The following is a 25632-nucleotide window of genomic DNA, read 5'->3' as shown; positions in this document are numbered from 1 at the left end:
CCAAGTCTGGGCTGAGGGAGCTTCTTGGGCAATTCTCGACACAACATGCCCCGCAGAGCAGGGACTGCTCAGCCCCTCTGCTCCTGGGGAGGAAGCGATGAGGGCAGTGGGACACCCAGGCCCCTCCAGGCCTCGTGCACACGATGGGGAAAACAGCACAAACCCATCCGGGAGGAAATCAACAACATATGGGAAGCGCCTGGCACAGAGAAGATGCTGGGCTGTCCGGGCGGTCATCAAGTCACCTAAACACCTCGTGGTTCTGGCCGAGAGCGTGCTGCACAGTCTAAGTGATGGGGGGGCAGCGGGGGCGGGGGGCGGCTGGCACAGCACCGATGCCCAGGCCCCCTCCTGTGAGGGGCTCCACTGGGCGGTTCTGGCTCCGGGGACGGTGCCCCTAGCAGCACCAGGCCCCAGCTTCCTCACAGTCCACGTCTTGGAACCGACCCCGCCCACTTCCGATGAGTGTGTTCTCTATACTGGGGCATCTCTGAAGCACCAAGCGTTCAGGGATCTGGTGAACAAACCCCTCCCCCTTCCAGGCCCGGCCCTCTCCCTTTTAGCTTCCCCCTCTTGGCACTGAAGGTCAGAGAGAACACCCTAATGGTTGCCTAGCCTGACCCTTATACTTCCCCACCCCCTTTTAATTAGGGAAAATTAAAAAATAGTATCACACGCATCACCCACCTGTCCGATGCCCAGCTTTAGTGATTATCTGCTTGTGGAACATTATGTCTCATCTACGAGCCCCCAGCCCACTCCAGCTCTCCTGCCTTGCTGGCCCTGGGCCACTGACGTGTTATGGGAGAGGATGAGTGACTCGTCCAAGTCCTACAGCTGGGAGCAGAGGCCAGAGCTGAGGCCCTGACCCGGCCACCCCCTTCACACCTTCTGCTGCGGCTACGCTCCAGCTGTGCTGTTACTAAATTTTTATTGAAGCATGTAGTTGCTTTACAATCTTGTGTTAGTTTCCGGAGTTGTGTGTTATTAGTTAACATTTTTCTTTAATGGTCGTGCTTTTCCCTCTAAGGACATTGTTTTAACACAGAAGCTCCTGTAAGTGGGGAACAGGCATCAGCGGCCACAGAGTGGGTATCACTGAAGGTGATGTAGTGAGACCAAGAACACTGTCACTCAAGCCTGGGCAGAAACGACTGCCTGCCCAGGGCCCTGAACTCAAGGTCTGCTCTCTCCATTGGAAGCGCAGCTCGGCGGGAGGTGGAGGGATCTTCGGGACCAACTAGGAGGCTCTCAGAGAAGGCAGAGGCAACCCACTCCAGTACTCCTGCCTGCAAAATCCCATGGACGGAGGAGCCTGGTGGGCTGCAGTCCATGGGGTCGCAAAGAGTCAGATACGACTGAGCAACTTCACTTTCACTTTTCACTTTCCTGCATTGGAGAAGGAAATGGCGACCCACTCCAGTGTTCTTGCCTGGAGAATCCCAGGGATGGCGGAGCCTGGTGGGCTGCCGTCTATGGGGTCGCAGAGTTGGACATGACTGAAGCGACTTAGCAGCAGCAGCAGCAGCAGAAGGCTCTCAGATTTGTTGCCAACACTTAAAAATCCAAATAGCTCTCTCACACCATGGGGTTGCTGCTGTTGTTTCGTCATTAAGCTGTGTCCAACTCTTTGCGACCCCACGGACTTTAGCCTCACCAGGCTCCTCTGTCTGCGGGATTTCCCAGGCAAGAATACTGGAGTTGGTTGCCATATCTTTCTCCACGGGCTCTTCCTGACCCAGCGATCAGACCCTCAGCTCCCGCACTGGCAGGTGAGTTCTCTACCACTGAGCCACCACGGAAGCCCCAGTGTGGTGTGCTGTTACCATAATCCCATCGGCTGTCAGAGGGCTGGTTCACATGCGAGGCCCCTGATGTGGGCTATCAGCCAGCCGGCCGGCAAGATGCGCTAGTCATCAGCATGTGCTCCAACCAGTCACAGCTGGTCATCTTGTCGTCACTTCACACGGGCTCTGCACACCTGTACGTCCTGCATGGGGTCTTTTATTTGCCATTTAAATGTCTTTAAAAAGACGTGCAGCTGTGCAACAAAATGTTATTATACACCCAGTGGCCTCCATTCTGGATTTTCTTGCAATAAACAAGTGTCTTACAAGACCAAAGAAAGGAGGATACCAGCAAGTCATTGGAGATGTGTTCCTAGGAGCCCTGGGAAGGAATCGCCTGTCACATGTTAGACAGTGAGACTCAAGGCAGGAGAAACCACCAACCCCCTTGGAAGAGATGAAAGCAATTTCAGAGCCATGAAAGGCTGGTGTGACTGATTCATGTGTCACACAGGATTATCATTAAAGCCTGCATCATGGTTTAATTGGCAGCATGTTTTTCTTTCTTAGGGGGATCATGAAATAATGGTGCATCTTATGAGTGATGGCATCTTAAATGTGATAAATCCTGGTATTTAATCTAAAATCACCCGCTGTGTACAAACATTCCTGTACTACATCCTGCCGCCGCTCACCCTCCTGACCCAAACTGGGCCCCGAGAGCACTGCCATCTCCTGGAATCGGTGGTTCTCAGACTGGGGCCCACATCCGGACTTGCTAATAGCCAGGGTGCTGGGCCCCACCCCCAGTCTCTAATTCAGCCAGTCTGGGGTGGGGCCTGAGGATTTGTGTGCGTTTTTTTAAAAATATCTGGCTGCACTGGGTCTCAGCTGTGGCCCGTGAACACTTAGTTGCGGCTTGTGGAACCTAGTTCTCTGATCAGGGATCGAACCCGGGTCCTCTGCACTGGGAGCGCAGACTCTGGGCCATTCGACCACCAGGGAAGTTCTGAGGATTTGTTCTAACAAGCTTCCAGGACGCCATGACTACGGGGCCACTCTCGGGGTGGGCTGTCCTACTGCTTCCCCCGTCACTAAATCCCCTTTATTCTCTGGCTCTCTTCAGCTTGGCTGGGGTAGGTGGGGAAGGTCTGGGTGGTACCAGAACCCAGGTTCTGGGACCCGTCAGAAAGCAGCGTCTCTCTGGCCCTGTTCACTGCAAAGAGAACTTGACTTGTCTCTAAGCTGGGCCTGCTGGGAAATGCTCTGGGGATTCACTCATCCTTTTCAAGACCTTCAGCAGGTCAACGCTTCTTCATATACGCAGGTCATGGCTTTAAACGAGGTTGAGGCCCTGAATAAACTCAGTAGATGGGGCTGGAATCTGCTCGTGGTTAAGATTCAGGACAAAAGGGGACCAACAGGCCAGGCACACTGTCCCGCCCTCTCACACACGGTCTGCTGGCAACGCGGGCAGATTCCTTTCCCTTTGTTATACACTTGTTACTGGTTTAGTAAAACAAAACATCTGTGTACTTCTCTCCTCAAAAAGAACAATCCAGTTTTCAAGCCCCTGAAACGTCTTTGAAATGGAATATTTGCCAACACTGCCCTCTCTCCCGAAAGCAAGAAGCAGGGAGATGTGTCCTCAAAAAGAATTATTTCAAATGCAGACATTACTAAGTTTTACTTTTTTTTTTTTCCCTTCAAAAGGCCCAGATCTGCTCACATGTTCACAGAACTTAACACAAAAGGTGCTTTAAGAAACAGGACACAAAGCCTTATCCCGGGTAGAAAAGGTTTACTGCTTATAAAAATAAGTTACGGAACAGAACAGAACACTTGGCATGACAAGGGCTCACTCCAAATGTAAAATGACTTAGAACACAGATCCAGGAGGGCTGATGGACCAGCACGGTGAACACACAAGGGAAAGCAAGCTGCCTAACTGCCTCGTCCTGGGTCCCGAGGTGCTCTCTGCGCCCTCACACGCCAGCTCAACGGTGTGACGGTCCCGCCAACAGAGGGGACTCGGCTATTCACCAAGCCTGGTCTGAGCGCACGACGGAAGCAAGCAGGTGGCGGGACTGCTCTTCCGGCCATGAAGACATAGCTGAGCCATCGCTGTGACTGAGGGCTTGCCTGGGAAGGATCTGCGCGGGGGTCTGGGGGCCGGCGCGGGGCTGGGGCGGGGTCACTGTCGGCAGGTGTCGTGGAAGGCCTCGAGGGTGCGGAAATCCCTCCAAGTGGGGGGCAGGCCGTCCTGCAGAAACTTCCCGCAGCGCTGGCACGGGGCCTGGAACAGCTTTATGTAACTTCTTAGCCAGGTCTAAAGAGAGAAGTGGGGAGAGAAGTGAAAGACGCGGAGCTGGGTGCTTCCAATGTCGCCCTTCCTGCCCAGCCTAACGATCTCTAGCATGGAGGACCTGGGCTGGCTGTGACCCCGGGAGGTGCCCCAAGATTTTACAGAAAGCTCCTTGGAGCATCCACTAGGTCACAGTGCTGCTGAGTCTCAGTTCCGGCACCCTGGGCCCCTCCTGACTAGGGGAGATTTAAAATAGAAGTCCCTACTCTGGGAGGCAGGCAGGGCTCCCGGAAGGGGCAGATGTGAACCTCGGCCCAGCCTCCTGGCTCAGGGGCCACGCGTAACTACCTTCCATCCGAGTCCCGGGTCTTCTGACACTGGCATTGAGCCTCTCTGTGTTTGCCATCCAGAGGTGGCCCCGGAGACATGCAGATAGAGGGCGAGCGGAGAATTCCCCACTAAGGTCTAATGCCTTTTTTCTAATCTGATTTCACAGGTCACCACTCACTGTCACAACGTGGCCCGACACACCTGGGAGGAGGGTGGGGATAAGCCGGTGCCACCGAGTAACGCAATAAGCGGCAAGTGCACACTCGCGGGTTCGGGGGCAGAGTTCCTTCGGGCGTCATACATAAGGATGAGACTCGTAACTCAATTCCCCAACTCAAGGAGACGCATGGCCGTGCCAGCTCAAAGTCGCGGCGACGGGCCAGCAAGGGGGGCACATGCCGCCGTGATCACTTTTGTCAGTCGGAGGAGACGGCTCTTGGGAGACCTTGGCCAAGCTGATGGACACACATCCTGCTGTCTTCATCACAGTGGCCCTCCTGATGGCTGACCGTGGCCCACCCATCCTGCCCCCTCCAAAGGCTCGGGGCCTGAGGTTCTGGCAACAAATGTGAGGAGGTCAGTGGTCATTCAGTTAAACTATTAATCCTTTCTAAAGGGAAACCAGGCATTTTAACACCTTAGGTTAAAAAGCAAGTCTTTCCATCCACCAAGAAGCGAGACTGCTGACTGAGTGTTCTCCACACGAGAGAACCGCTGTGTGATGGCTCCACAAAGCCCGGGTCTACGTGTTCAGCCTCCCCAGCGTGGGAGCCAATCAATGAGCCGGGTTGTATTTTCTAAGACATGAACTACAGGCTCCTAGAAGCTTAATTGTGGTGACGAATGTAACGAGGTGGATCACAGGAGCGCAACTCCACGTGGCTGTCAGCACGGATGGGGACTTGCTGATAGGTCCTTACTCTAAGGGGCAGCCCCCAAGCAGGAGTGAAGCAGGGAGCGTCAGCCCCAGTGAGAGAGGAGCCAACAGAGGCGTGACGCCGTGGTGCTAAAACAGCTGGCCGCCTCTGCCAGGATGTGGGCCAGCTGTGGGCCAGGCTGAGGCCGACTGGCGGGCACGTGATAACCTGATGAACTGCCTTGGGGCAGGGAGGGATGGGGGGCAGAGGGGAGTCCCAACGTGGAGGACAGATCTCCACGATGTAAGCGTTCTGGTTCCATGTCAAGTCACCAACGGTTAAACAACCGGCTTGAGAAATCCTCAATGTTAACGAGAGCTGGCGGGAACTGGCCCACACAGGGCATGGCTGTTTCTGGTCCCCCCGCCATCCTGGGCTCCGACCTGAGAGTCTAAGGAGTGTGTGTCTTGGAAGAACGATGTCACTGTAGCACCAAGCTCAGGGCCCGGCACAGGCCAGGAGCTCGATAAACACCTACTGACCAAATCAGCCCTGGAAGCTGTGTCGGAAGGACACTTCTGAAACCACGTGTTTGGCAATGATAGGAAAATCAGTTAACGGAGCGGAATGTGGTTTACCTTACATCCCTGCCCAGCTGAAAGGAAGTGTCACTCCTGGCGAGGCCCGAGAGCTACCTTCTGAGCTGCCTGTTTTCACTTGAGGGGCCAAGGCTTCATGAGGCTTGACCCTTAGAGCCACTTACCATGAAGGAGCGGACCACGACGTCCGGCATCTGGGGCAGCTGGTAGTGGAGCAGGGCGGTGGTGGCATGGTCGGTCACCTGGGAACCAAGGATAAGGACTAGGTCAGTCACTCGGAACCAGCAGAGAAAACAAGAAGGTGCTCCTTTTATCTGATGGCTCATGGAGGAAAAGACACCTAATAAAGCCTGAAGGTGGAAAGCTAGTTAGCAAGGTTGGGGGCAGGGAAGGGGATAGGAGGAGTGTTGAGAGCAGAAAAGACATAAACATTCATGCCTGGGGCCAAGTAAAGTGTGGAACCTTCCAGCAACTCCAGGTAGGCTGCAGCACCTCAGAGAGGTGTGGCCAGAGGCTGGTGGAGCAGTAAAACGGTGGCGGGTCCAGGGGCTTTACCAGCCCCTCCACTGCATGAATGGAGAAAGCAATGGCACCCCACTCTAGTACTCTTGCCTGGAAACTCCCATGGACGGAGGAGCCTGATAGGCTGCAGTCCATGGGGTCGCTAAGGGTCAGACATGACTGAGCAACTTCACTTTCACTTTTCACTTTCATGCATTGGAGAAGGAAATGGCAACCCACTCGTGTTCTTGCCTGGAGAATCCCAGACACGAGGAAGCCTGGTGGGCTACCGTCTATGGGGTTGCACAGAGTCGGACACGACTGAAGCGATTTAGCAGCAGCAGCAGCAGCCACTGCATGAAACACTGCCTGGACGCAGAGGCTCGTTTCCAACTGTCCATGTTCAGCTTCAGTCTTTACCCGGGAATGATTTTCCTGCCAGTGTGACTGGTCTGTCTTTCTGCTTCCTTCAGTTCCCATTCTGTCTCCTTCTGTTCGTTTCTGAGGATCCTTCCCGGGCCTCAGAGATACGACCGTTCTCCAGAGCTCTGCCGCTCCGTGTGGCCTGCAGTCTGGCCAGCTCCCTGAAAGCTGTGGCCCAGTAGCCATACCCGCTGTTCTCATGACTCCGCCAGCAGGGCCAAGGGCATTACGGCTCTAAGTTCACGCAGGGGCATCTGGGGACCAGATGGAACGTGTGCTGCGTTTCCGACCCAGCTCTGTCTGCTGACCTTGATCCATCGAATCTCTCTGGGTCTCAGTGTCCCTCCTAAAAAGCAAAGCGCTGGCTGAAGATCTCCTGTAGTTCTGAAATGTGATGACACCCTAGATTGCTAATGCCTGCCACCCATCAGCAGATGAATAGATTGTTCCTAATTTGATAGCTGTGTTCAAACTCATGGTTTATTTGATTGTCTTCATTAGGGAATCTTGCCATTACAAATGACATGGTCAAAAGATAAAACGAAACAAACACGCCAAACAAAACAATCAACTTTGTGAACATGAGTAAGCGTGGTCTGCCTGTGTCCACTCGTCCGTCCTCCCGCTGAGAAATGGAGTATTTCCTGCCGGACCAGGCTGAGCGCGTATTTCTTCAGTCGGCACCATTCCCACCAGGACACCATGGTGCGCTGACAGACCTCAGCAGCAGTTAAGCAAACTGATCGGCTGGAAACCAGCAGGGCTGGTCAGGTCTGGGTTCAGCGAGAGGCATTATGAACAATCCAGAAGTTAGTCCGCCTGTGTGTCTATACTCAAGGCAGAGAGGCCACACCCTGAAGAGCAAGGAGGCAGGCTCCTCAGCTCACAGAACCTCTAGAAGCTGTGGTTTCCCTCCAGGTGAAATGGTCAGGCTTGTGAAGTGCTCATCCTCCAGCTGTGCCTTGGGCCCGCCTGCCCCCTCTCTTCTGCTCTGCCTGGCCCTGGGACTGGCCCTCTTTCCCACTGGACTTTCAGGGCCTGCCTGGTGGCTAGTGAACTCCATGAGATGACCAGCTCTGTGCAGGCGAGGCTTACGCCCAGCCGGCCCATGCTGTGTCCCCGAGGCCTAGACTATCACCTGGCATCTGGTAGGCGCTCAGCACGTATTTGCTGAATAGAGAAATAAACTATAAAATGGCCACTCACCAAAAGCCACGAACCAGAAACACCTGTGCCGGCTTTCCTGCAAACACAGCCATGGTCCATATATCCAATCGCGCCGAGAAATTCTTACCCAAGTGACTTTCAAGATAAATGGTACTTATTGCTTCAAGTGCAAAGACTGTTTTTATTTTAAGCATTTTTGACAGACAGCTTTCTAAAATGAGCAAGGCTTAAAAAAAAAAAACAAAACAACATATAGTAGAATGGTAACTTGGCAAAATGGCGGGTGGTGATTGGCAGGGTGAAATGAACAGCTACAAAACGCAGCGAGGCCAACTGGGCCCCGAGGAGGCCTGAGCTTAGAGCTCGGTTCTTGCCCACCCAGGTGCCTGCTAAAAACAAAGTCCCACCCAAGCGCTGTTTATAGGCTCATAAGACAGGCCTTACGATCACATCTGCCATCACAAAAGACACCGAGTTTCCGGAGAATTCTTTCCCCTATCCCTACCATTTATTTCACATGCCTCTCAGGAAGCCTCTCTGCGTTGCCTCCCGTGTAAGACACCCGGGCCAGTTCTCTGGTTTGCTGACATGAGTGCACACAAGCGCTCGGCGCAGAGAAGCAGGCTGGTGCTGGACGCCCACTTAGGCATCACCCAGGAACGTGTTGGAAACATGAGCTTTTGGGCCCCAGTGCAGACCTAGAATCGAATCTCTGGGGTGGGGGCCCTGAAATCAAGCCGGCCTTTCCAGCTCTTCTTCGGGATCCCGAAATACAGGAGGCGGCAAATGCGAATTGGCACACAGACCCCCTGGGGATCTTGCTGTTCAGTTCAGTTCAGTCGCTCAGTCTGACTCTGCAACCCCACGGACTGCAGCACACCAGGCCTCCCTGTCCATCACCAAATCCCACAGCTTACTCAAACTCATGTCCAATGAGTTGGTGATGCCATCCAACCATCTCATCCTCTGTCGTCCGCTTCTCCTCCCACCTTCAATCTTTCCCAGCATCAGGGTCTTTTCAAATGAGTCAGCTCTTGTCATCAGGTGGCCCAAGTATTGGAGTTTCAGCTTCAGCATCAGTCCTTCCAAAGAATATTCAGGACGGATTTCCTTTAGGATGGACTGGTTGGATCTCCTTGCAGTCCAAGGGGCTCTCAAGAGTGTTCTCCAACACCACAGTTCAAAAGCATCAATGCTTCGGTGCTCAGCTTTCTTTATAGTCCAACTCTCATAGCCGTGAATGACTACTGGCCAATTATCATAGGCAGGTATGGGGTGGGGCCAAGACTGGGCATTTCCAGTAGCCCCCCAGGCCTGCCCCTGCTGCTGCTGAGGAGCCAGGCTGCTCAGCAGGCAGAGTATTCTGGGCAGTAGAGGAAAAAGGCATTTCCTTCTGGGGCACGAGGGAAACAAAGAACCACAAACTCGAAGGATCACTTGTCTTTTTCATGACTCGAAAACCAAGCACACTACCCATATTTCATGATGTTGCAGTGGAAAGAGGGAGGGTGGGTAATGGTGGTGGGCTGGCAGGTTTTCCTTATTTCTGAAAGGCACTCTTTCAGCACCGTGGGCTGATTTCGTGCATCGAGGACAGCCACACTGATGAAGGCGTGTGAGGCATGCGCCGCTCACTCTTCCTCACGCACACCGAGGCGGGTGGTCTCCCAGGCTCACTGTGTGTGTGTTTTAGTCGCTCAGTCGTGTCCAGCTCTGTGACCCCATGAGCTGTAGCCGCCAGGCTCCCCATGAGCTGTAGCCGCCAGGCTCCCCATGAGCTGTAGCCGCCAGGCTCCCCTGTCGTGGGATTCTCCAGGCAAGAACACTGGAGTGGGTGGCCATGCCCTTCCCTAGGGGATCTTCCCGACCCAGGGACAGAACCTGGGTCTCCTGCTGTGAGGCATTCTCTACTTCTGCTGTGCTGGGTCTTAGTTGCAGCATATGGGATCTAGTTCCCTGACCGGGGATGAAACCTGGGCCCCCCTGCATTGGAAACGCAGAGTCAAAGCCACTGAACCACCAGGCAAAGTCCCCCAGGTCCATGTTATAGATGAAGAAATGGAAACTTATAGGCCATACAGCTGGGGAGGGGCAAGGGGTGTGTGGGCCCGGACCCCATGAGGCCCAAGCCTACACTGCCTCCCCCGTGAGATGCCCTGGCCAGCTCTGCGTCTGTGGACAGAGGCTCCCGTCCTGAGCCCCAGCGTCATCTGCCCTCTACCTCCAGGCCCAGCAAAGGGTACAGAAAGCCAGAGTCCCGCTGCCAGCTGCCGGGCAGGTCTGGAAATGTGGCTGCCGGTAACAGGCTTCTCCAGAGCAGGGCAAAGCGCACTAACCAGAAAACACCCTCTTCCAGAAACGGTGGGGGTCACACACCAAAGCTCCGTTTTGGCACCTGGCCCCCAGGCAGGGCACCGATTCAGTTTTCCCATTACTGGGTCGGCAACCTGGCCAAATTCAGCCTCTTTTTCAAAAGGCCCAGTATATTCTCTTCATTGCCAAATGGTGGCAGCTTTTTCTAGCGCTGACATGATCGTTGAATTTCTTCAACTCCCCATCTCCAATTACAGAAACATTTCAGTAGAGGGGAACAAAGCTAACTGGCTCGCTGCCACCATCCCTGCCACCTCCCAAATTTCCTCCCCTGGTTTTCACAACCCTGGGGCTGAACTCCAACGCAGCGGGTACGACATGGTCGTCAGACACTGGAGAAATTCACCTGCAATGATCTTCCTTTTTGTCAAAACATTCCACCTTCAGTACTTGTTTTGTTTTACACTTTTTAACAACAATTTTTTTTTTTTTTTTGCTCAGCATCCAAGATGTGGGGGGAAAAAACAAGCCCGGGGCAACAACAACAAAGATGGCTATTAACTAATTTAAACTGACTCTGGGCCAGCCCGACTGAGGCTCGGTCCCATTGTGATATCGAGCTAATGAGATTCCGCTGGGAGATGAAAGCCACCCCGGCTGGCAGCGGAGGCCACAGAAGGGCACTAATGCTCCCTCGGGAGAGAGGCCATTCATCCCACCAGTGAGTGCAGGTTTGAAGACAGCGCAGAAGAGATCAAAGTGGATGGCGAACCCAAGGAGAGGGAGGGAGGAGAAGACAGGAAAGCAACAATAAGCCAAGGAGATGGGGGAAGCGGGAAAGAGGACTTGGGGGGGCAGGGGTGACTGTACGGGCGCGAAGAGGACGCCACAGAAAGACAGAGGGCCTCAGTCAGGAGTGTGCAGGCGCCGGGGACTCCGCCAAGAGACGTCCCCTCTATCCTCAAGGCCAAGAGAAACCGCAGATGCTCCGGCTCAGTTTGGGGTGTGCACCCCACCCCGAGCCCCGGCTCCGGCTCGGGCTGGACTGCAGGTGATTACTCACTTAGAGGAGGGTGATGTCTCTATTGTTGCCAACACACCCACTCTGCTCTGTGAAACGGACTCCCTGTTTTCTCCTCCACCCATCAAGCTTACAAACCACCCTCCTTTCCCAGGCTCAGAGAGGCAGAAGAGGTCTTCTGCACCCAAACTGACAGGGAACTCAGCTCAGAAGGCGAGAGAGGAGTCTTTCAAGAGACCTTGGAACAGCTGCCAGTCAACACGCTGGAGGAGACGCCAGTCACAACAAGCCTCTCGAAACTCCCCGGCCATATTGTGTGCAAAGAGCTGACATCAATAGGGTCCTGGGGAGGTCACGAGCTGTTTCAGCTGAACCCTACATGGAACCACCTGCAGCCAGGGCAGGGCTCTGCGGTGACTACTGAGCACCAGCTCTGAGCTAGGGCTGTTGTACACACACGCCCGGTGAGGAGTCCAGGCTGCGGGGCCAGACGGCACCCACCTGGATTGTGCCTGTCACTTACGAGCCAGGTGGCTGTGGACAAGGATTAAATGTGTCAATACAGGGACTGTGCGTGAAAAGGGCCTGACCAACAGCCAACACCCACCCAGTAGGAGTCACCCTCCCCTTCCCCACAACCCTGGGAGGAGGCTACGAACGGGCGATGATTTTCACTCCAAGTGAGGCAGCCAAGCCACAGGGAGGTGACGTGCCCAAGCCAAGCAGCTCCTGAGCAGCAGGCAGGGCGCCGGGCTTCTGGAGGGGGGTAGAGCCTGTGAGGGGGCGGACACAGACAGAGGCCGCGGAGGCCATCTCCTCCCCACTGGGAATGGAGCCCAGGACTCTCAGATGGAGGCGGGACTCAGTCCCAGCCTGTTCATGCCACCTCAGCTCCCCACTGGCACAGCTGCCCTCCACCTCCCCCACTGGAAGCTTCTGCCCGTCCTGCTCAACCACCCACCCAGAGCTAGCACCCACCGGGAACAAAGCCCACCCAGGGCCCTCCAGAGCTCAAGAGGGAATGAGTCTCCCGGCCTTGCAGAATGAAGGGGGAAACAGGGCAGATGAAGCCGGCAGTGTCTAGTCAGGTGAGCACTGTGTGCATCAAGGAAAACTCAAAGCACAGTCTTGGGCGGGGGGAGGTGCTGTTGCAGGGATGGCTTTGGCACTCAGAGCCCACTCTTCCCCCGACTTGTGCCCTCCTTCAGCTGGGGGGTGGGGAGGGGTGGAGAGCGGGCTCACGTCCTGCTAGACCACTTTCTGCTGAAGGCCAGCCCCTCAGGGCCTGGGTTTGATGGTGGCCAGGTAGGCTCTGTTCTTTGTCCGTGAAAGGGGAAGTGAAAGTCACTCAGTCGTGTCTGACTCTTTGCGACCCTGTGAAGTATATGGTCCATGGAATTCTCCAGGCCAGAAAACGAGTGGGCAGCCTTTCCCTTCTCCAGGGGGATCTTCCCAACCCAGGGACTGAACCCAGGCCTCCCGCATCGCAGGCGGATTCTTTGGCAGCTGAGCCACCAGGGGAAAACAAAGGACAGAGCGGGGTTACACAGACAGGGCCAGTGAGATGTGGGGAGGGCTCCAGGCCCTCCTAACAGAGTGCCATCCCCCAGCAGTTTCCTCCTTTAAAAAGAAGCTGCTGCATTTCGTGGTGGCCCGGGAATTATCCTCAGGGATTCCTGAGTCCACCAAAGTTGCAGGATCATCCTGACTCTGTGCGGGCTTCCAGGCCAGAGGGGCAGCTGGCGCTACAGCAGAGGTAAGGCGTTCAGACTCTGGGGGCGGGCTGCCGGGCATCACTCCCCACCCCTGGGCAGCGGCCCGCAGCGCTGCAGAGCCCTCCCTCAGGCAGCAGACCGATGGCACTGAGAGCGCAGCATCTGCCCGCACGCAGCCCCGACGCCCAAGGCCGCCCCTGCTGAGCAAGGGGAGCTGCGGCCTCTGCCTCTTAAAAGTCCGGCCCGCAAGATTAATAATTAGGAGAAGTTAAGTGCCCGAGTGTTCAGAAGTTGCTTATTTAAAAGACAGTCTGGTAGAGACCCAGCCCTGGCTCTCCTCCAGCAACGCCGGCTCGCACCCGCTGTGAAGGGGAGCATCTCGATGCCGGCATGACCGCGAACAAACGGCAGCGAGGGGGTGCGGGGAAGATGACCTGGAGCTGTCGGGAGCCTGGGGCTCCGGCCTGGGCTCCTCTCTAATTATCTGGGTGACCTTGGCCACATCACTCCCCCACTGGCCTTCAGTAAAGGAGGCTGGGATCGCTGGGTGCCCCGAGGTCTGGCTTTCAGGGGGCGCTGCTGCAGGGCCTGACTGCACGCCCTCAGGGCACACTTGTGTCATGCCCCACCCTTGGGCCAACCGGAGAGACATGAAAGCCCTTTGTTCTTTTAGAAAAGACAAGCTGGTCCCAGCAGGCGGCAGGGGCACCGCGTTCCTGCCTGCCTCCACCTGCTGTCCTGATGGGACATCACCCTCATGGGGTCCTCAAATTCTGGGCCGGTTACCAACAGCTCAGAGCAAGGGAGACCAGCAGCACAGCGCTCTTCTTGGGAACCTCTTCCCGTCTCCATGGGTTTCAAAGAGACTGGAGCACAGACCAACAGGCAGCAAAGCCAAACATTTGTTACTTCGTTGTACACATGCTGCTTCTGCAACTCAGAGCAGTAAAAAGGAACTTTCATCTGCGGGATACACCAGGCTAAGAGTCTGGGTCTCTGCGCCGCACAGACCTGCCCTTAATGAGAAGGACACTGGGAATCTCGTGGAATGAGAAAATTCTCTGTGGGTCTGGGAGTCAAAGACATGAACCTAGTGTGTTAAATGTTTAAAGAGACAGCAATGCTGCCCCAAGGATGAGCACTGGTTTTATGAAGATATTGAAAACAGTCCCAGAAGTACTCATTCCATCAAAAGAGGAACCATCACTATTTCAAAACTGAGAGCTATAAAGCCAGTCCTGAAAGGGCTGGGGGCAATGCTGAGCAGTGCAGAGACTGGCTTCCAACGCTGAGATGAAGTCTGGGAGGCTGGAAGCACGGGGTTTCATTTTCATCACTCAGCTCGAGTCTCTAATCCGTACCCCGGATTTGTGTGCCACGGGTTCACACGCCCAGAGGCCAGAGGAGGAGGCATCGAGGTCCAAGGGGACTAGAGATTTACTTAGACAAGATCAATACTCCCTTCAGCACTGATGAAGGAGCCATCTGCATGAGGGCTTATAACTAACTGTCTGCTGGCAATGCTGCTCGGGGCCGATAGGGACAGGGCTGGCTGGGCGGGAACTGGGGAGCAAAGGCAGACACTGCTCCATCCTGTGCAAAAACCCTACTTGTGGCTTTGAGATCAAGTTCTGTCTGAGAAGGATGAGGTCTTGTTTGTAAAGTATAGAACGTGGCCTGAGGCACGTAGACTGGGGCCTCCATAAAGAAGTTTCTGTCTGGTTGTGAGGGGTTTCCAATCTGACCCTCTTGGAAGTCCCAGCCAAGATGCCACCGATGCCCCAAAGCAAAGCCCCTCAATGCCCGGGACTCTTGAGCACAGACTGGCTGCAGACCCTCCAGAGGCAGACATGTCTCCCCCAGGACGCTTGGCAGCTGCCTGCAGGAGCTTCTCAACACGGGAGCACACGTATGTGGTCCTCGATGACCAGAGTCCCAGTCCTGTCTCCCCTCAGCCCCCCATCACACCCCAGTGAACACCGCTGCCTTAGTAACCCCTCCTCCCAGACCAGCTTCCCTGACTCTGCTCTCCAGGCTTGAGCCTGGAATGCCCGGGCCCTGGCTAACTTCTTCTCTCCCCTGGAGACTTAGGCCAGGGGACTCCCCTCCCACCTTGGGCTCTCCTGCACCCCCAGCAGCACCCTGTGGACATTCCGGTTCTGTGCTTGCCCAACTGTGACCAGAAGTCCCTGCCTCACCCCAGGCGATGCTCTGCACTGGATCCACATGCCTGGTAGGACCCCAAGAGAAGGAGAGACGGAGTAGGCAAGATGCTATTTTTGGCCGATGGGGTTAGGGGAGCAGAGTAAAAGGGGGGTGTTCAGGGGTGGAAAAAGCTGAGGTCATGGGGTACCTTGGGGAGGAACACCTGGGTGAACAGAGAAACCCTATGGCGGCCTTGAGGGAACGCTCCAGAGTCCTGACCAGCTTTGTGCAGCTTCCTTGGGTGGCTCAGGGATCAAGACTCTGCCTGCAATGCAGGAAAATGTGGGTTTGATCCCTGGGCTGGCAAGACTCCCTGCAGAAGGCAATGGAGCCCCATCCCAGCATTTTCCTCTGGGAAATTCCATGGACAGAGGAGCCTGTACAGCCCACATGGCTGCACAGAGTCAGACAAGACAGCAACTAAAGCCACCACCACAAAGGCCTTGTGCGGGGCCAAGAGGAGGCGCTTACAACAGGTCCTTCACATTTCCCAGGATTAAGGAATTAAGACTTCATTTATGAACGAAAGAGCTCAGAGCTTTCCAGATGGTAAAATGCCAGGTTCTGCTGCTGGCTGCCAGCAGAGCCTAAGCCCGAGGACACCTGAGTTGCTCTGTGCCCACTTGGTGTGATGTTATTTTCTGCGGGAACAGCCTGGCGGTTAGAGAGACACATCCAAAGACATCTGGGCTCCCAAGAAATACAGACAATACCACCTACTTGCCCCTCGAAACTGAGGCAACCGCAGGAGAGAGAGCAGACGCTGCAGGGCCTGAGAGGCGGCTCTGTTGCCGCGGTGCTGGGAGCCCCTCGGGAACCCTGCTGGGTGGGGAGCACTCCCATCTCAGTGGATGGCCAGAGGGGCCACCAGCCCTCTCAGGACCCCAGGGCACTGTTTCAGGTCCTGGGACCGGGATTCTACATCAGCGTGTCAGGGGTGCCCAGAGGGTACTGCTGGGGCTGGGGAGGGGTCTGTAATCTGGGGTGCCGATTTCGTGAGGCAGGTACCCTTATGCCCTTTGTTTCACCGATGAGGGGGCTGAGGCAAGGGAGGCCACACGGGGAGTAGTGGCCAGCCCAGCCAGACTGCCTCTCTCTGGACTGGTCACGGTGGGAAACGTGACCGGTGAGGCTGAGCCTCATGGCGGCGTGGTGGGGGGTGGACAGGCACGCTGCCGGGAAGGCGCTGGGGGTGTGGGAAGGGGCCTGGGCAAGGGCAGGAGGCCGGGCTTCCCAGAAGCAGCTGCTAGGCTCTGACCCAGGGCACACGTGTCTCGGGCAAGCCCTCAGGAAGAAGGAAGCTACGAGACGAGAGTAAGTCCTCTGCGACTCCTCTAATGGTGGAGACCGCAAACCACTTCCAGCCAGCGGGCGGGCTTTCCTGCTTCACAGTAACTGCAAGCCTGGGTCCACGGGAGGCTCTTAGCCACGACCACCCTCCACAGAGGTGCAGGGAGAACTGCAGAGGCAGAAAGGTGGAAAAATAAGCGACCAACCCTATCCTGCTTAGAAGCTTCTGAATATTCAGGAGACAATGTGGCGATCAAGGCTCAGGGGGAGCAGAATGCCCCTCCTCCCATCCCCGCCGGTTCTCAGCTCCCAGGGCCCTGGGCTGACACTTAATGACATCCCTTCCTCCCTTCTTTCTGCTGACCCAGCGAGGTCAATATAGTCCGCCTCTCTGCTCAGGAAAGGGCTGCCCTCTGGGATGACCCTGGAATTGTCTGTCACCTCTCCTGTCCTGAAGCTTGTCGACAGCCCAAGGCTTGGCTTCTGCAGCGCCCCCCTTCCATTGCTCATGGAGACCACCAGAAGCGATCTATTTTCCTTCATGAAGCTGCCCCTCAGCCCTTCGCTAGTCAAAGGTGCTCCCTTGGCTTTTCCGATTGGGGCTACGAAGACACACGCGGGAGGCAGGACAGAAGGCATGGAAACAGGATGCCGATGCCACCGTATCGGCTCCACTGTGCGTGCTCTCCTTTCGGAAAAGGTTAGACAGCGTTTAAGAGTAAAGGGGACAAAACAGAGGCCCTTCCGATAATGTGAGACCCCTCTCTGGATCGGGGGGTGTCCCCTCTAGGTGCAGGGCCTCTGCTGAGGGCCTCACCTGAGCGGGACACCCGACAAGAGCAAGCACAGAGGCCTGGCAGGAGGTCCACAGCCCTTCCAGGGCCTTCTCTGTGCTGTCTGAAGAGGGGCTTCTGAAAGAAAGTGGAAATGAGCTGGTGGGAAGGTGCTTAGATATTCTAAGGCATGAGACTGGAAAGAGCTGAATGAGTCTTTACTGAGTCCCTCTGGGGGCGTTCGGTGTTGCAGCAGGTGCAGACGTCCACAGCCCTAGGCAAGAGGCGAGTCCTGTCCTCTGGGAACACCCCATGCTGGGACAGCCCTCCTTCCTGGGCTTGGAACTCGTGACAAGTCAGGTTTGTCACAGACCATCTGGGGAGGCCGGAGGAGGAAATGGCAACCCACTCCAGTATTCTTGCCTGGGAAATCCCATGGATGGAGGAGCCTGGAGGGTTACAGTCCATGGGGTGGCAAAACAGCTGGACGTGATTTAGCCAACAAACAACAGTCTGGATAGGCCTTCGATTTATGCGAGGGGCTCAGTGTCTCAGAAGTTTCAGAGAACTGACTTTTCTGGGACATAATCTCATCTGTTGACAAGCTCGGTAGCCACTTGATAAAGCTTCCCCTTGATGAAGCCTCCCCCACAGAGGCCAGTGTTGGGATTGAAGCCTGAATGAGGGAGTCAACAAACGAATGAGTGAGCGGACCCAGGCACGGAGGAGCAGTGGCGGCCAGCCCGCCTGTCCACGGCCAAGCTCAGCACGGACCGAGAAGGCTCCTCTTTCCTCTGCTGCCCCTAGAATATGGAGCGGGGTGGTCCCGGACACCTGGGGCTGTGACTTTTGTGCTCTGCCCCTGAGCGAAAGAGCTGGGACGCAGGTGCCCGACCCTCCGACGCCACCTCTCCGACCCGCTGGCCTACCTGGGACTGCGAGCCCTCCCTCTCTCTCTGTCCTCCTTGCCAGGATTTAACTCGGTAAGTAGCTGCAGAGTTGCTCCCGCTCTTCCCGTTACTGGATGAAAATGCCCACTGTTTTGAAGAGAGGAGGTTAAAGATCAAAACAGTGAGTGCCCCTGCAGAGTTTAAATGTCAGAAAAATCCGAACACGCCTGAAACCTTTCCCGGCTCTTTGTGATTCTGCCCTTTCAGACGGTCCCCCCTATTTCCAAGTTCCATTCTCTGAATCTGCTCTGCTGGAGACTTGCTGGCTATAAAAAGCTCCTTCGCCCCAGGACTGAGCGCACAGCGCCTCCGGGGCACCACGGTAAATGACGGGGGCCTGTTGGCAGCCGTGGACCCACTGCCAGCTGTCCCCAGCCCTCCACCGCGCCCCACCACCGGGGAAGGGGGCTAATGAGGACGAGGCAAAGGGCTCGCCGACAGGCCCTGTAGCAGACAAAAGGCAGGTCACACTAGCTTCCGGGGGCCGGATTTGCCGTGGTACCTTGCGTGCTCGTCTTTAACCTGGGGAGCCAGGATCAGACCGAGGAGAATTTGACAGGTATGAGTTTCCAGAAATAAAAAGGTGAGTGTGAGCTTGGCATGGCTCTGTGAGTCAATGCCCGCTCCCACCTCCAGCTTTGTCACTCTGCGGGGAAAGACCTGGGAGGGCTTCCCGCCTTCCTGTCGGGCCTCCTTCTGCAGTGGCCACCGCTGCTGCTTGTGGGCAAGAAAGCAGATGATCCACAGCAACTGCGACCACACGATGAGCGCCTAGGGAAGGGAGCGTCGGGGCTCAACCCCAGGGCAATGCAGAGAGAGAGCTCCCCAAGTGATGCCAAGACAGTCACGCTGGCGGCCAGTGTCCCCAGCTCAGTGCCGGGGCGCAGCCCCGCCATCTACCTGTGCGGTTAGGACACATCTCTGCCTGAGAAATGCCTTCTCGCTGGTGACCAAGGCTCCCCCTGGCCTCGCACCTTCTCAGTCACTTTGACTTCTGTTCCAGGTCGATCTTCCTGGATCAGGGCCGCTCAGTGAGTCTGCCCTGGTCGGGCTGCTGGGTGGGTGTCAGCGGGCGGATGACGGGCAGAAGGGAATGCTCACCACTGCGATCCCCAGCAGTGTCTTTCTGGGAAACGCTACAAGCAACATCAATCAGGACACCTAGACTTTAAGTGGGTGGACAGGAAGAAAATAGAATTCTAAGAAAAAGCTGATACTAAAAAGCAGAGTTGGGAAATGCTGCCACCTCATCTCTTCCTTGGCATGTTGAGTTTGAAATGTTAAACAACATCCCGTCAGTTGGACCCGGCCTTCAGAATCTGCAGGGAACATACGGCCCCAGCCTTGCTTTCAGTGGGCGGTCTGGCTGTGGAATAGAGAGGGCTGCCCTCTGACCTCCAACACGGCCTGAGACGAACACAATGAAGTAAGCCCAGTGCGGTTACTCCCCTGCCCTGTCATGATTCCACATTCCACATTCCTCTCCCTCTTTACCAGTGTTTCCCAAGAGAACAAGATCCCGACGCCCTGCCATGCAACTATGATGAGCTGGAAAATTTTACTGATAAAAGATTCAACTCAGTTCAATTTTGTGCTACGTCATTTTCCAATATATTTCTTCATTTGACAGCACACAGACCATGTTTCGGGAGGGAAGGGAGTGGATTCTGTAATCCAGTAACTATTACCTGCCCCTGAAAAGAGAAAAAGGACCTTAACATCACCCGCCTTTCGTTCTCATCAGAAAGCACACTCTCCTGCCTCCAAACTGTCACTCTCTAATCTAGTGCGGGTCAGTCTCAGAGGTCAAGTCCATTTAGTTAAAATTCAGGTGAGGGGAGGGATGACACCGGAGCCCGAGAAAGGGCTCTGTGCAAACACAGACAGCACGCCGTTCACCGGCCGAGACAGGGCTCCCATCGCTGCAAAGGCTTCCGCTTCTGCTGCTCTGAACAGGTTACAGAGACTACAAGGAGGGAAGTAAGTGGTGGGTGCTCCGGAGTCTCCCCGACTAGTTGAGATCAAATTTTAAACCCCGCCACACCGTGCTTGTAATTTTGAAGACACATAAAGAGCGCTTGGCAGGTTATTTTTAGGGGCAGTAGAATACAAATATAGCACTGTCTCTAAGTCTGTGCTTCACCAAATCTGTGTTTCACACATTTTACAGCTTCCTAATAAACTTCCCGCCTGCATTCAAAAATACTTAATACCACACAGAACGTTAGAAAATTTATTTGCCAAGGCAAGCCTGGGCAAGGCCCTCCCTCATGAAGGGTATTTGAATTGAAATTGGACCATTGTTAAAATCCCAGATTGTGGTTCTGTGATGCTGGGGAGTGGGGGGTGGCGGTGGAGGGGCTGAAGTCATCACCTGCCTTCCCTGGAGCCAGAAAGTAACCAACTGCAAGACCAGAGGACACGAAGATAAACCAGGTTAAACAAACAAACAAACCCAAAACATTTTAGTGTTCCTCACTGTGAAGGGGAAACAAGATACAGATACTGAGCTGCGTTCTTTCTCCTTAGAATGCTTTTCAAACGCTGCTGGGGGAGAACCGACAAGAGCCGTTGGCACGGACAGAGTTAGCAGTGAAGGCCGAGGCTCTATGTGAGCTGAACAGGTGCAGTTGGTCTGGTCACCTAGATAAGAGTGCCTGGATTAACACGGAGTCGCCCACGCTAGCCCCACGTGACTATGGCCGTCTTTCCTTTAGGGGCTGGACCCAGGGAGGGAGGCTGTTTTTCCCTTTCTGTGTCTGGGTACCTCAGTTGGGTAAAGACGTGTTGGAAGAGTCAACACTATGATTTTCCTTTTTAAGATGAATTTTAAATTTCAGACTAATTTCAGGTCTGTGGAGATGCTGCGGAGACGGCACACACAGTCCCACAGGCCCCTTGCCCCGCTTCCCCGTCGTCAGCATCTGTCATCATCAGGCAGGTTCATCACAGCGAAGAAGCTGATGTTGCCTACTTGTTACTAAGTCAAGCCCAGACTTTATTTGGATTTCATCAGTTTCTCCACTGGTAATTCCTTCCTGGCTCTGGATCCAATCTGGGGCAGCACAGTGCCCGCAGCCGTGATAAGACCAGGACATTCTCCAGCTTGCACACGCTCCCCGACAAGTGGGGGTGAGCCTCAGACCCTCCCCAGCCCTGGACATCTGTCTCTGGCTTCCCCCTTTCACTGGAGAGGGGTCCAGGGAGCGCTGCGAACTGAGGTACGTTAGTCACCATCAGAGGCTGGTCCATCATGCTGCTTTGATACAAAGCCCAGAAAGAAAGTGAAGACACTCAGTTGTGTCTGACTCTTTGCGACGCCATGGACTATAGCCTACCAGGCTCCTCAGTCCATGGAATTTTCCAGGCAAGAGTACTGGAGGGGGTTGCCATTTCCCTCTCCAGGAGATCTTCCTGACCCAGGGATTGAACCTGGGTCTCCTGCACTGCAGGCAGATGCTTTACCGTCTGAGCCACCAGGGAAACCCATGAAGCCCAGGGCCCACGCCTTAACAGGAACAAGGTTTCCCTTTGGATGAGAACAATGTTTTAGAATGTGATAGAGGTGATGGTTGTACAATGCTGTGAAAGTACTGAAAGCTAAGGAACTGCTGACTTTACAATGATTAGAAATGGTTAGTTTTATGTTGTATGAATTTCGCCTCAACTGAAAAAACCACCACCACTATCCTATGCTGAGCTACCGGCACACTCTGGACACAGCTATTACTCAAGTGGGGTAACTCGGGCCCAGCCCTGAAGATCGTGTCCTTCCTCAACATCAGTCCTTCCAGTGGTTCTTCACTGAATTGAGAATAAAACTCAAGTTCTGCACCAGGGCTGAGGGGCACCTGCCGGCCGGGCCCCAAATCCCACACTCTCCCACCTGCCCTCCATCTGTCTGCTGCACTGCACGGGCCCCCGTGGTGTGCCAGATTACGCCAAGTCCCCCGTCCACACGGGGTTCGGGGCTGTAGTTTCATAGCCTGGGACCCTCTTCCCGTGGCTTTCCATATGGCTAATTCTTCACCTGCCTCCTGTCTCGGTTTAACTCGTGCTGCACAAAGGACTCCTGCGACCACTCTGACGTGAAGGAGACCCTCCTGTCCTCGACCACAGCCCCCAGGTAACAGCCTGGAGTCCCCTCCTGACCCTCTCTCCCTGTTCGTCTAGTTTCCCCTGTAGCACTGAGCCCAGAACCTGCACACGGCAAGGGGCAAATAAACAACTGCTGTTGACCGAGGAGGCAACAAGCGAGCTGACAGCCTCCTCTATCATTTGCACTGCTGGATGGAAGCGGACAGGATGGGAGCACTGGAGGAGGAGGCTGCTGCCCTGCCGTGGAGCTGGCCTGAGTGCTGTGGGAGGGGCCCTCAGAAGCCCCAGGTCCTGAGCTGGTCCAGGGAAGGGACCCTTCCACCACTAGGAGCTGGGAAATGGATTTCCTCTGGTCACATTCCCTTTTTTTCCTGACATCTCCCAGATAGTACTTCTCCTTCAGGAAGCCCGACAACTGAAAAGATGTCACTGTAGTACAGGGTGGGGTGGGGGCAGGGTGACGGGGTGGGGCAGGGCAGCCTGCCTCCTTCAGCCCATCCTTAAGGCACATGTATAGATTACAGGGCTCTGGGAAACTGAATTTAAAAACTGTGCAGTGGGACTTCCCCAGTGGTCCAGTGGTTAAGAATCCACCTGCCAAGGCAGGAGACAAGGGTTCAATCCCTGGTCCGGGAAGATCCCACATGTTGGGGGGCAGTTAAGGACCACAGCCACTAAGACCACAGGCCCTGGAGCCCAGTGCTCACAGCAAGGGAAGCCAGTGCAGTGAGAAGCCAGTGCTCACAGCAAGAGAGGCCAGCGCAGTGAGAAGTCTGTGCTCACAGTTAGAGTAGCCCCGCTCCCTGCTACTAGAAGAAGTCCACACGCGGCAACGAAAACCCAGCACAGCCAAAAAGAAATAAATACTAAACAAACAAACAAAACTGTGGGTTAATCTTGGGGGAACTCAAGAGCCTCTGACTTTTTCTTTAAACATGTAATTTATACATAGTAAAATTTGCCCTTTGTAGGCATTTAGTCTGTGAGTTTTGAAACATACAGTTGTGTGATCCCATAATTATGACAGACAATATTTCTATCACCCAAACACGTTGTTGGACACCCCTCCGGGGACCAGCTCCTGCCCTCACTCCCAAGCCCTGGCAATCACTGCTCTGATTTCTGTCACTGATGTCTTGTCTTTTCCAGAATGTCACATAAATGGGATCCTACACTGAGCAGACTTCTGCGTGTCTGGCTTTTCCACTTTTTAAAAGGTCTCTGATTTAAAACCAATATTTCCACCTCGAAGTCATCGCATTTCCCTAAAAGCCTCTTGAGGAAGAAGCAAAAAGGAAAACTCACCTTTTGGAACACTTGATAGTTGGATTTGGACCATATATCAAGCTGTGGAGGGGGGGGAAAGAGATAAAATATTAGCATCAATTTTAGAACTGTGGACTCCAAGAAATGATACTGAAAAAACCTTAGGATTATAAGAAAACCACGTGCTGGGCTTTCTTCTTTATCAGCTGCGGTGATGTGAGGAGATGAACTGGAGAGACGTAAGGAAGTCAGCTCGAGGCACCTGCAGCGCCCACAGCCCCGAGCGCACTGTTCTAACACTGACTCCTCCTCGGTGCTCCTGCACCACTCGACCGCCACGGTCAGTCCTGCCCCAGGACCTCTGCACCTGCAGCGCCTGGACTGCTTCCCCCACAAACCCTTGCACAGCTCCTCGTATACTTCCTTTGGCTCAAATGTCACTTGTCCAAGAGGCATCGCCCAGTTACTCTGTCTTAAAATATCATTCCCATACCTGTTGTCTTGCTTCTCTTTATCCTTTCAAAAATTAAATATTTTCATCGCACTTAAAACTGACTGATGCTTTTATTTCTTTTGTTTACACCGTCCTGGCACAGGATAGGGCCATGTCACAGGCATATGTGGAGGAAAGCAGACCCCCACTGTTGAACACCTGACCCTGCCAGGCATGCCCTGGGCCTTCCACGTGCCCTCCCCCACCATCCCCAGGACGAGCCCGGGGAGCTGGTCCCATCAGCAACCTTCCTTCCCAGATGGTGAGACTGTGTTTGGCGCCATTCAACTGCCCACGGTAATCTGGAGAAGCTTCTTATGGATGGGCTCGCTTGGCGGTGCTCAAACCTGGCTGGCATCAGAGGCCCCGAGGGGATTTTTTGTTTTTTAATCTACAGATTTCTTGGTCCCTTCCCTGGAATGTCTGAATCAGGAGGTCTGGAGCGGGCCCGAGAATATACTGCTGTGTCCATTCATTTTTACAGGGCTCCACAGGCTCGCTGTGATGAAGCCGTGTGTTAGGAACCCTTGGTCGGGGAGACAGCGGTCTGAGATGGAACGCGGGCAGAGTTCAGGGCCCAGTCCTCGGGCCACAATCGGTCCTGCACGGGATGCTCCATGGCTCAGTCTAACCAAAGCCATTCTGGTTTGACAGGTTGTATGAGAAATTAAATCAATGCCTTCTCACTGTTTCAAGAGGTTAGAACAAAAGGGAGTATGGAAAAACAGAATTACTCCCCACCCTCAGTACAGTAAGGAAACTGCAGATTAAAAGAGGGGCCATCAGGAGGTCCTACGGGTGCTCAGAAGTCAGCTTTAATATATGAGTTCAAGAGTGGAGCAAATTGAAACGCCTGGTCAGTGTGCCTCTTGAAACCTGCCTTTGAGGTTGGCCAGCAGTCACGGCGGGAAGCTGAGACGTGGCTACTTCAGCCTGTGTGTTGTGTTTTGACTCTGGGAGCGCCCAGGAGCATAAGGAGCCATCAGCTGGGAAGACTGCTCTAGGAAGACCGGAAGTGCTGCGCCTGGTGTGGGACAGGCCGGAAGTCTCTCTCTGTTCTGAGGGTTTTCTGAACACTGTCCTCAGGAGGGAAAGGTGGGGCTGGGAGCAGGCATGCGTGCAGTTCTTCTGGCTCTTCCTGCTCGTAAGTAGAAGAACCTGGGTGGTACGGAGGAGCCCCCCACCCTCTCCAGCCCTCGGCAGGTTCCTGCTGGAGAGGGTAAGTTTAGCAGATCCAAGTCCAGGAACGATGAAGGAAGAGCTGTGACTGAACACTGATTTCAACCGGCCTGCTTCCCGCCACACCCGCTGCGGATCCACCCCCTCCTGCCTCCCCACAGGAGCCCCCCCCCGCCTGACCGCTCTCCCACTCTGGCTGAACTGCTCTCCAGAAAGAGGGTGTCAGTTTTCAGTCACTACCCCTCACTTTAAGCTACTGGATGGAGTAAGAATTTTAAACCTCTTCAGACATTAGATTTTTAATTGGATAGGCTAGCAATTTGAAGGGAGAAAAGTGACATGTTCCCCCCAGATAACCGA

General features: G+C 54.7%; 1 protein-coding gene and 1 long non-coding RNA gene across 3 annotated transcripts in view; one reads left to right on the top strand and one right to left on the bottom strand.

The window, feature by feature from the left end:
• Window positions 1-3571: 3571 nt before the first annotated feature.
• MED27 (mediator complex subunit 27) overlaps window positions 3572-25632 on the bottom strand; it is a 216849-nt gene continuing 194788 nt past the window's right edge. The window contains exons 6-8 of one of the 2 annotated variants that reach the window (XM_069582151.1): window positions 23640-23681; window positions 6043-6120; window positions 3572-4116 (exon numbers count right to left, since the gene is read on the bottom strand). In XM_069582151.1, coding sequence (XP_069438252.1) covers window positions 3982-4116; window positions 6043-6120; window positions 23640-23681 — 255 coding nt within the window. In that variant the 3' untranslated portion in view covers window positions 3572-3981. The remainder of the gene's footprint in view (window positions 4117-6042; window positions 6121-23639; window positions 23682-25632) is intronic. The other variant, XM_069582152.1, reaches the window with a different exon arrangement.
• LOC138436512 (uncharacterized) lies at window positions 12152-24151 on the top strand. The gene is made up of 3 exons (XR_011255442.1): window positions 12152-12391; window positions 21077-22362; window positions 23484-24151. It is a non-coding gene; the product is annotated as an uncharacterized lncRNA (long non-coding RNA).

The sequence above is a fragment of the Ovis canadensis genome, chromosome 3 (genome assembly GCF_042477335.2).
Source record: "Ovis canadensis isolate MfBH-ARS-UI-01 breed Bighorn chromosome 3, ARS-UI_OviCan_v2, whole genome shotgun sequence".
Taxonomy (NCBI): Eukaryota; Metazoa; Chordata; class Mammalia; order Artiodactyla; family Bovidae; genus Ovis; species Ovis canadensis.
This window is presented reverse-complemented; position numbering and strand designations above follow the sequence as displayed.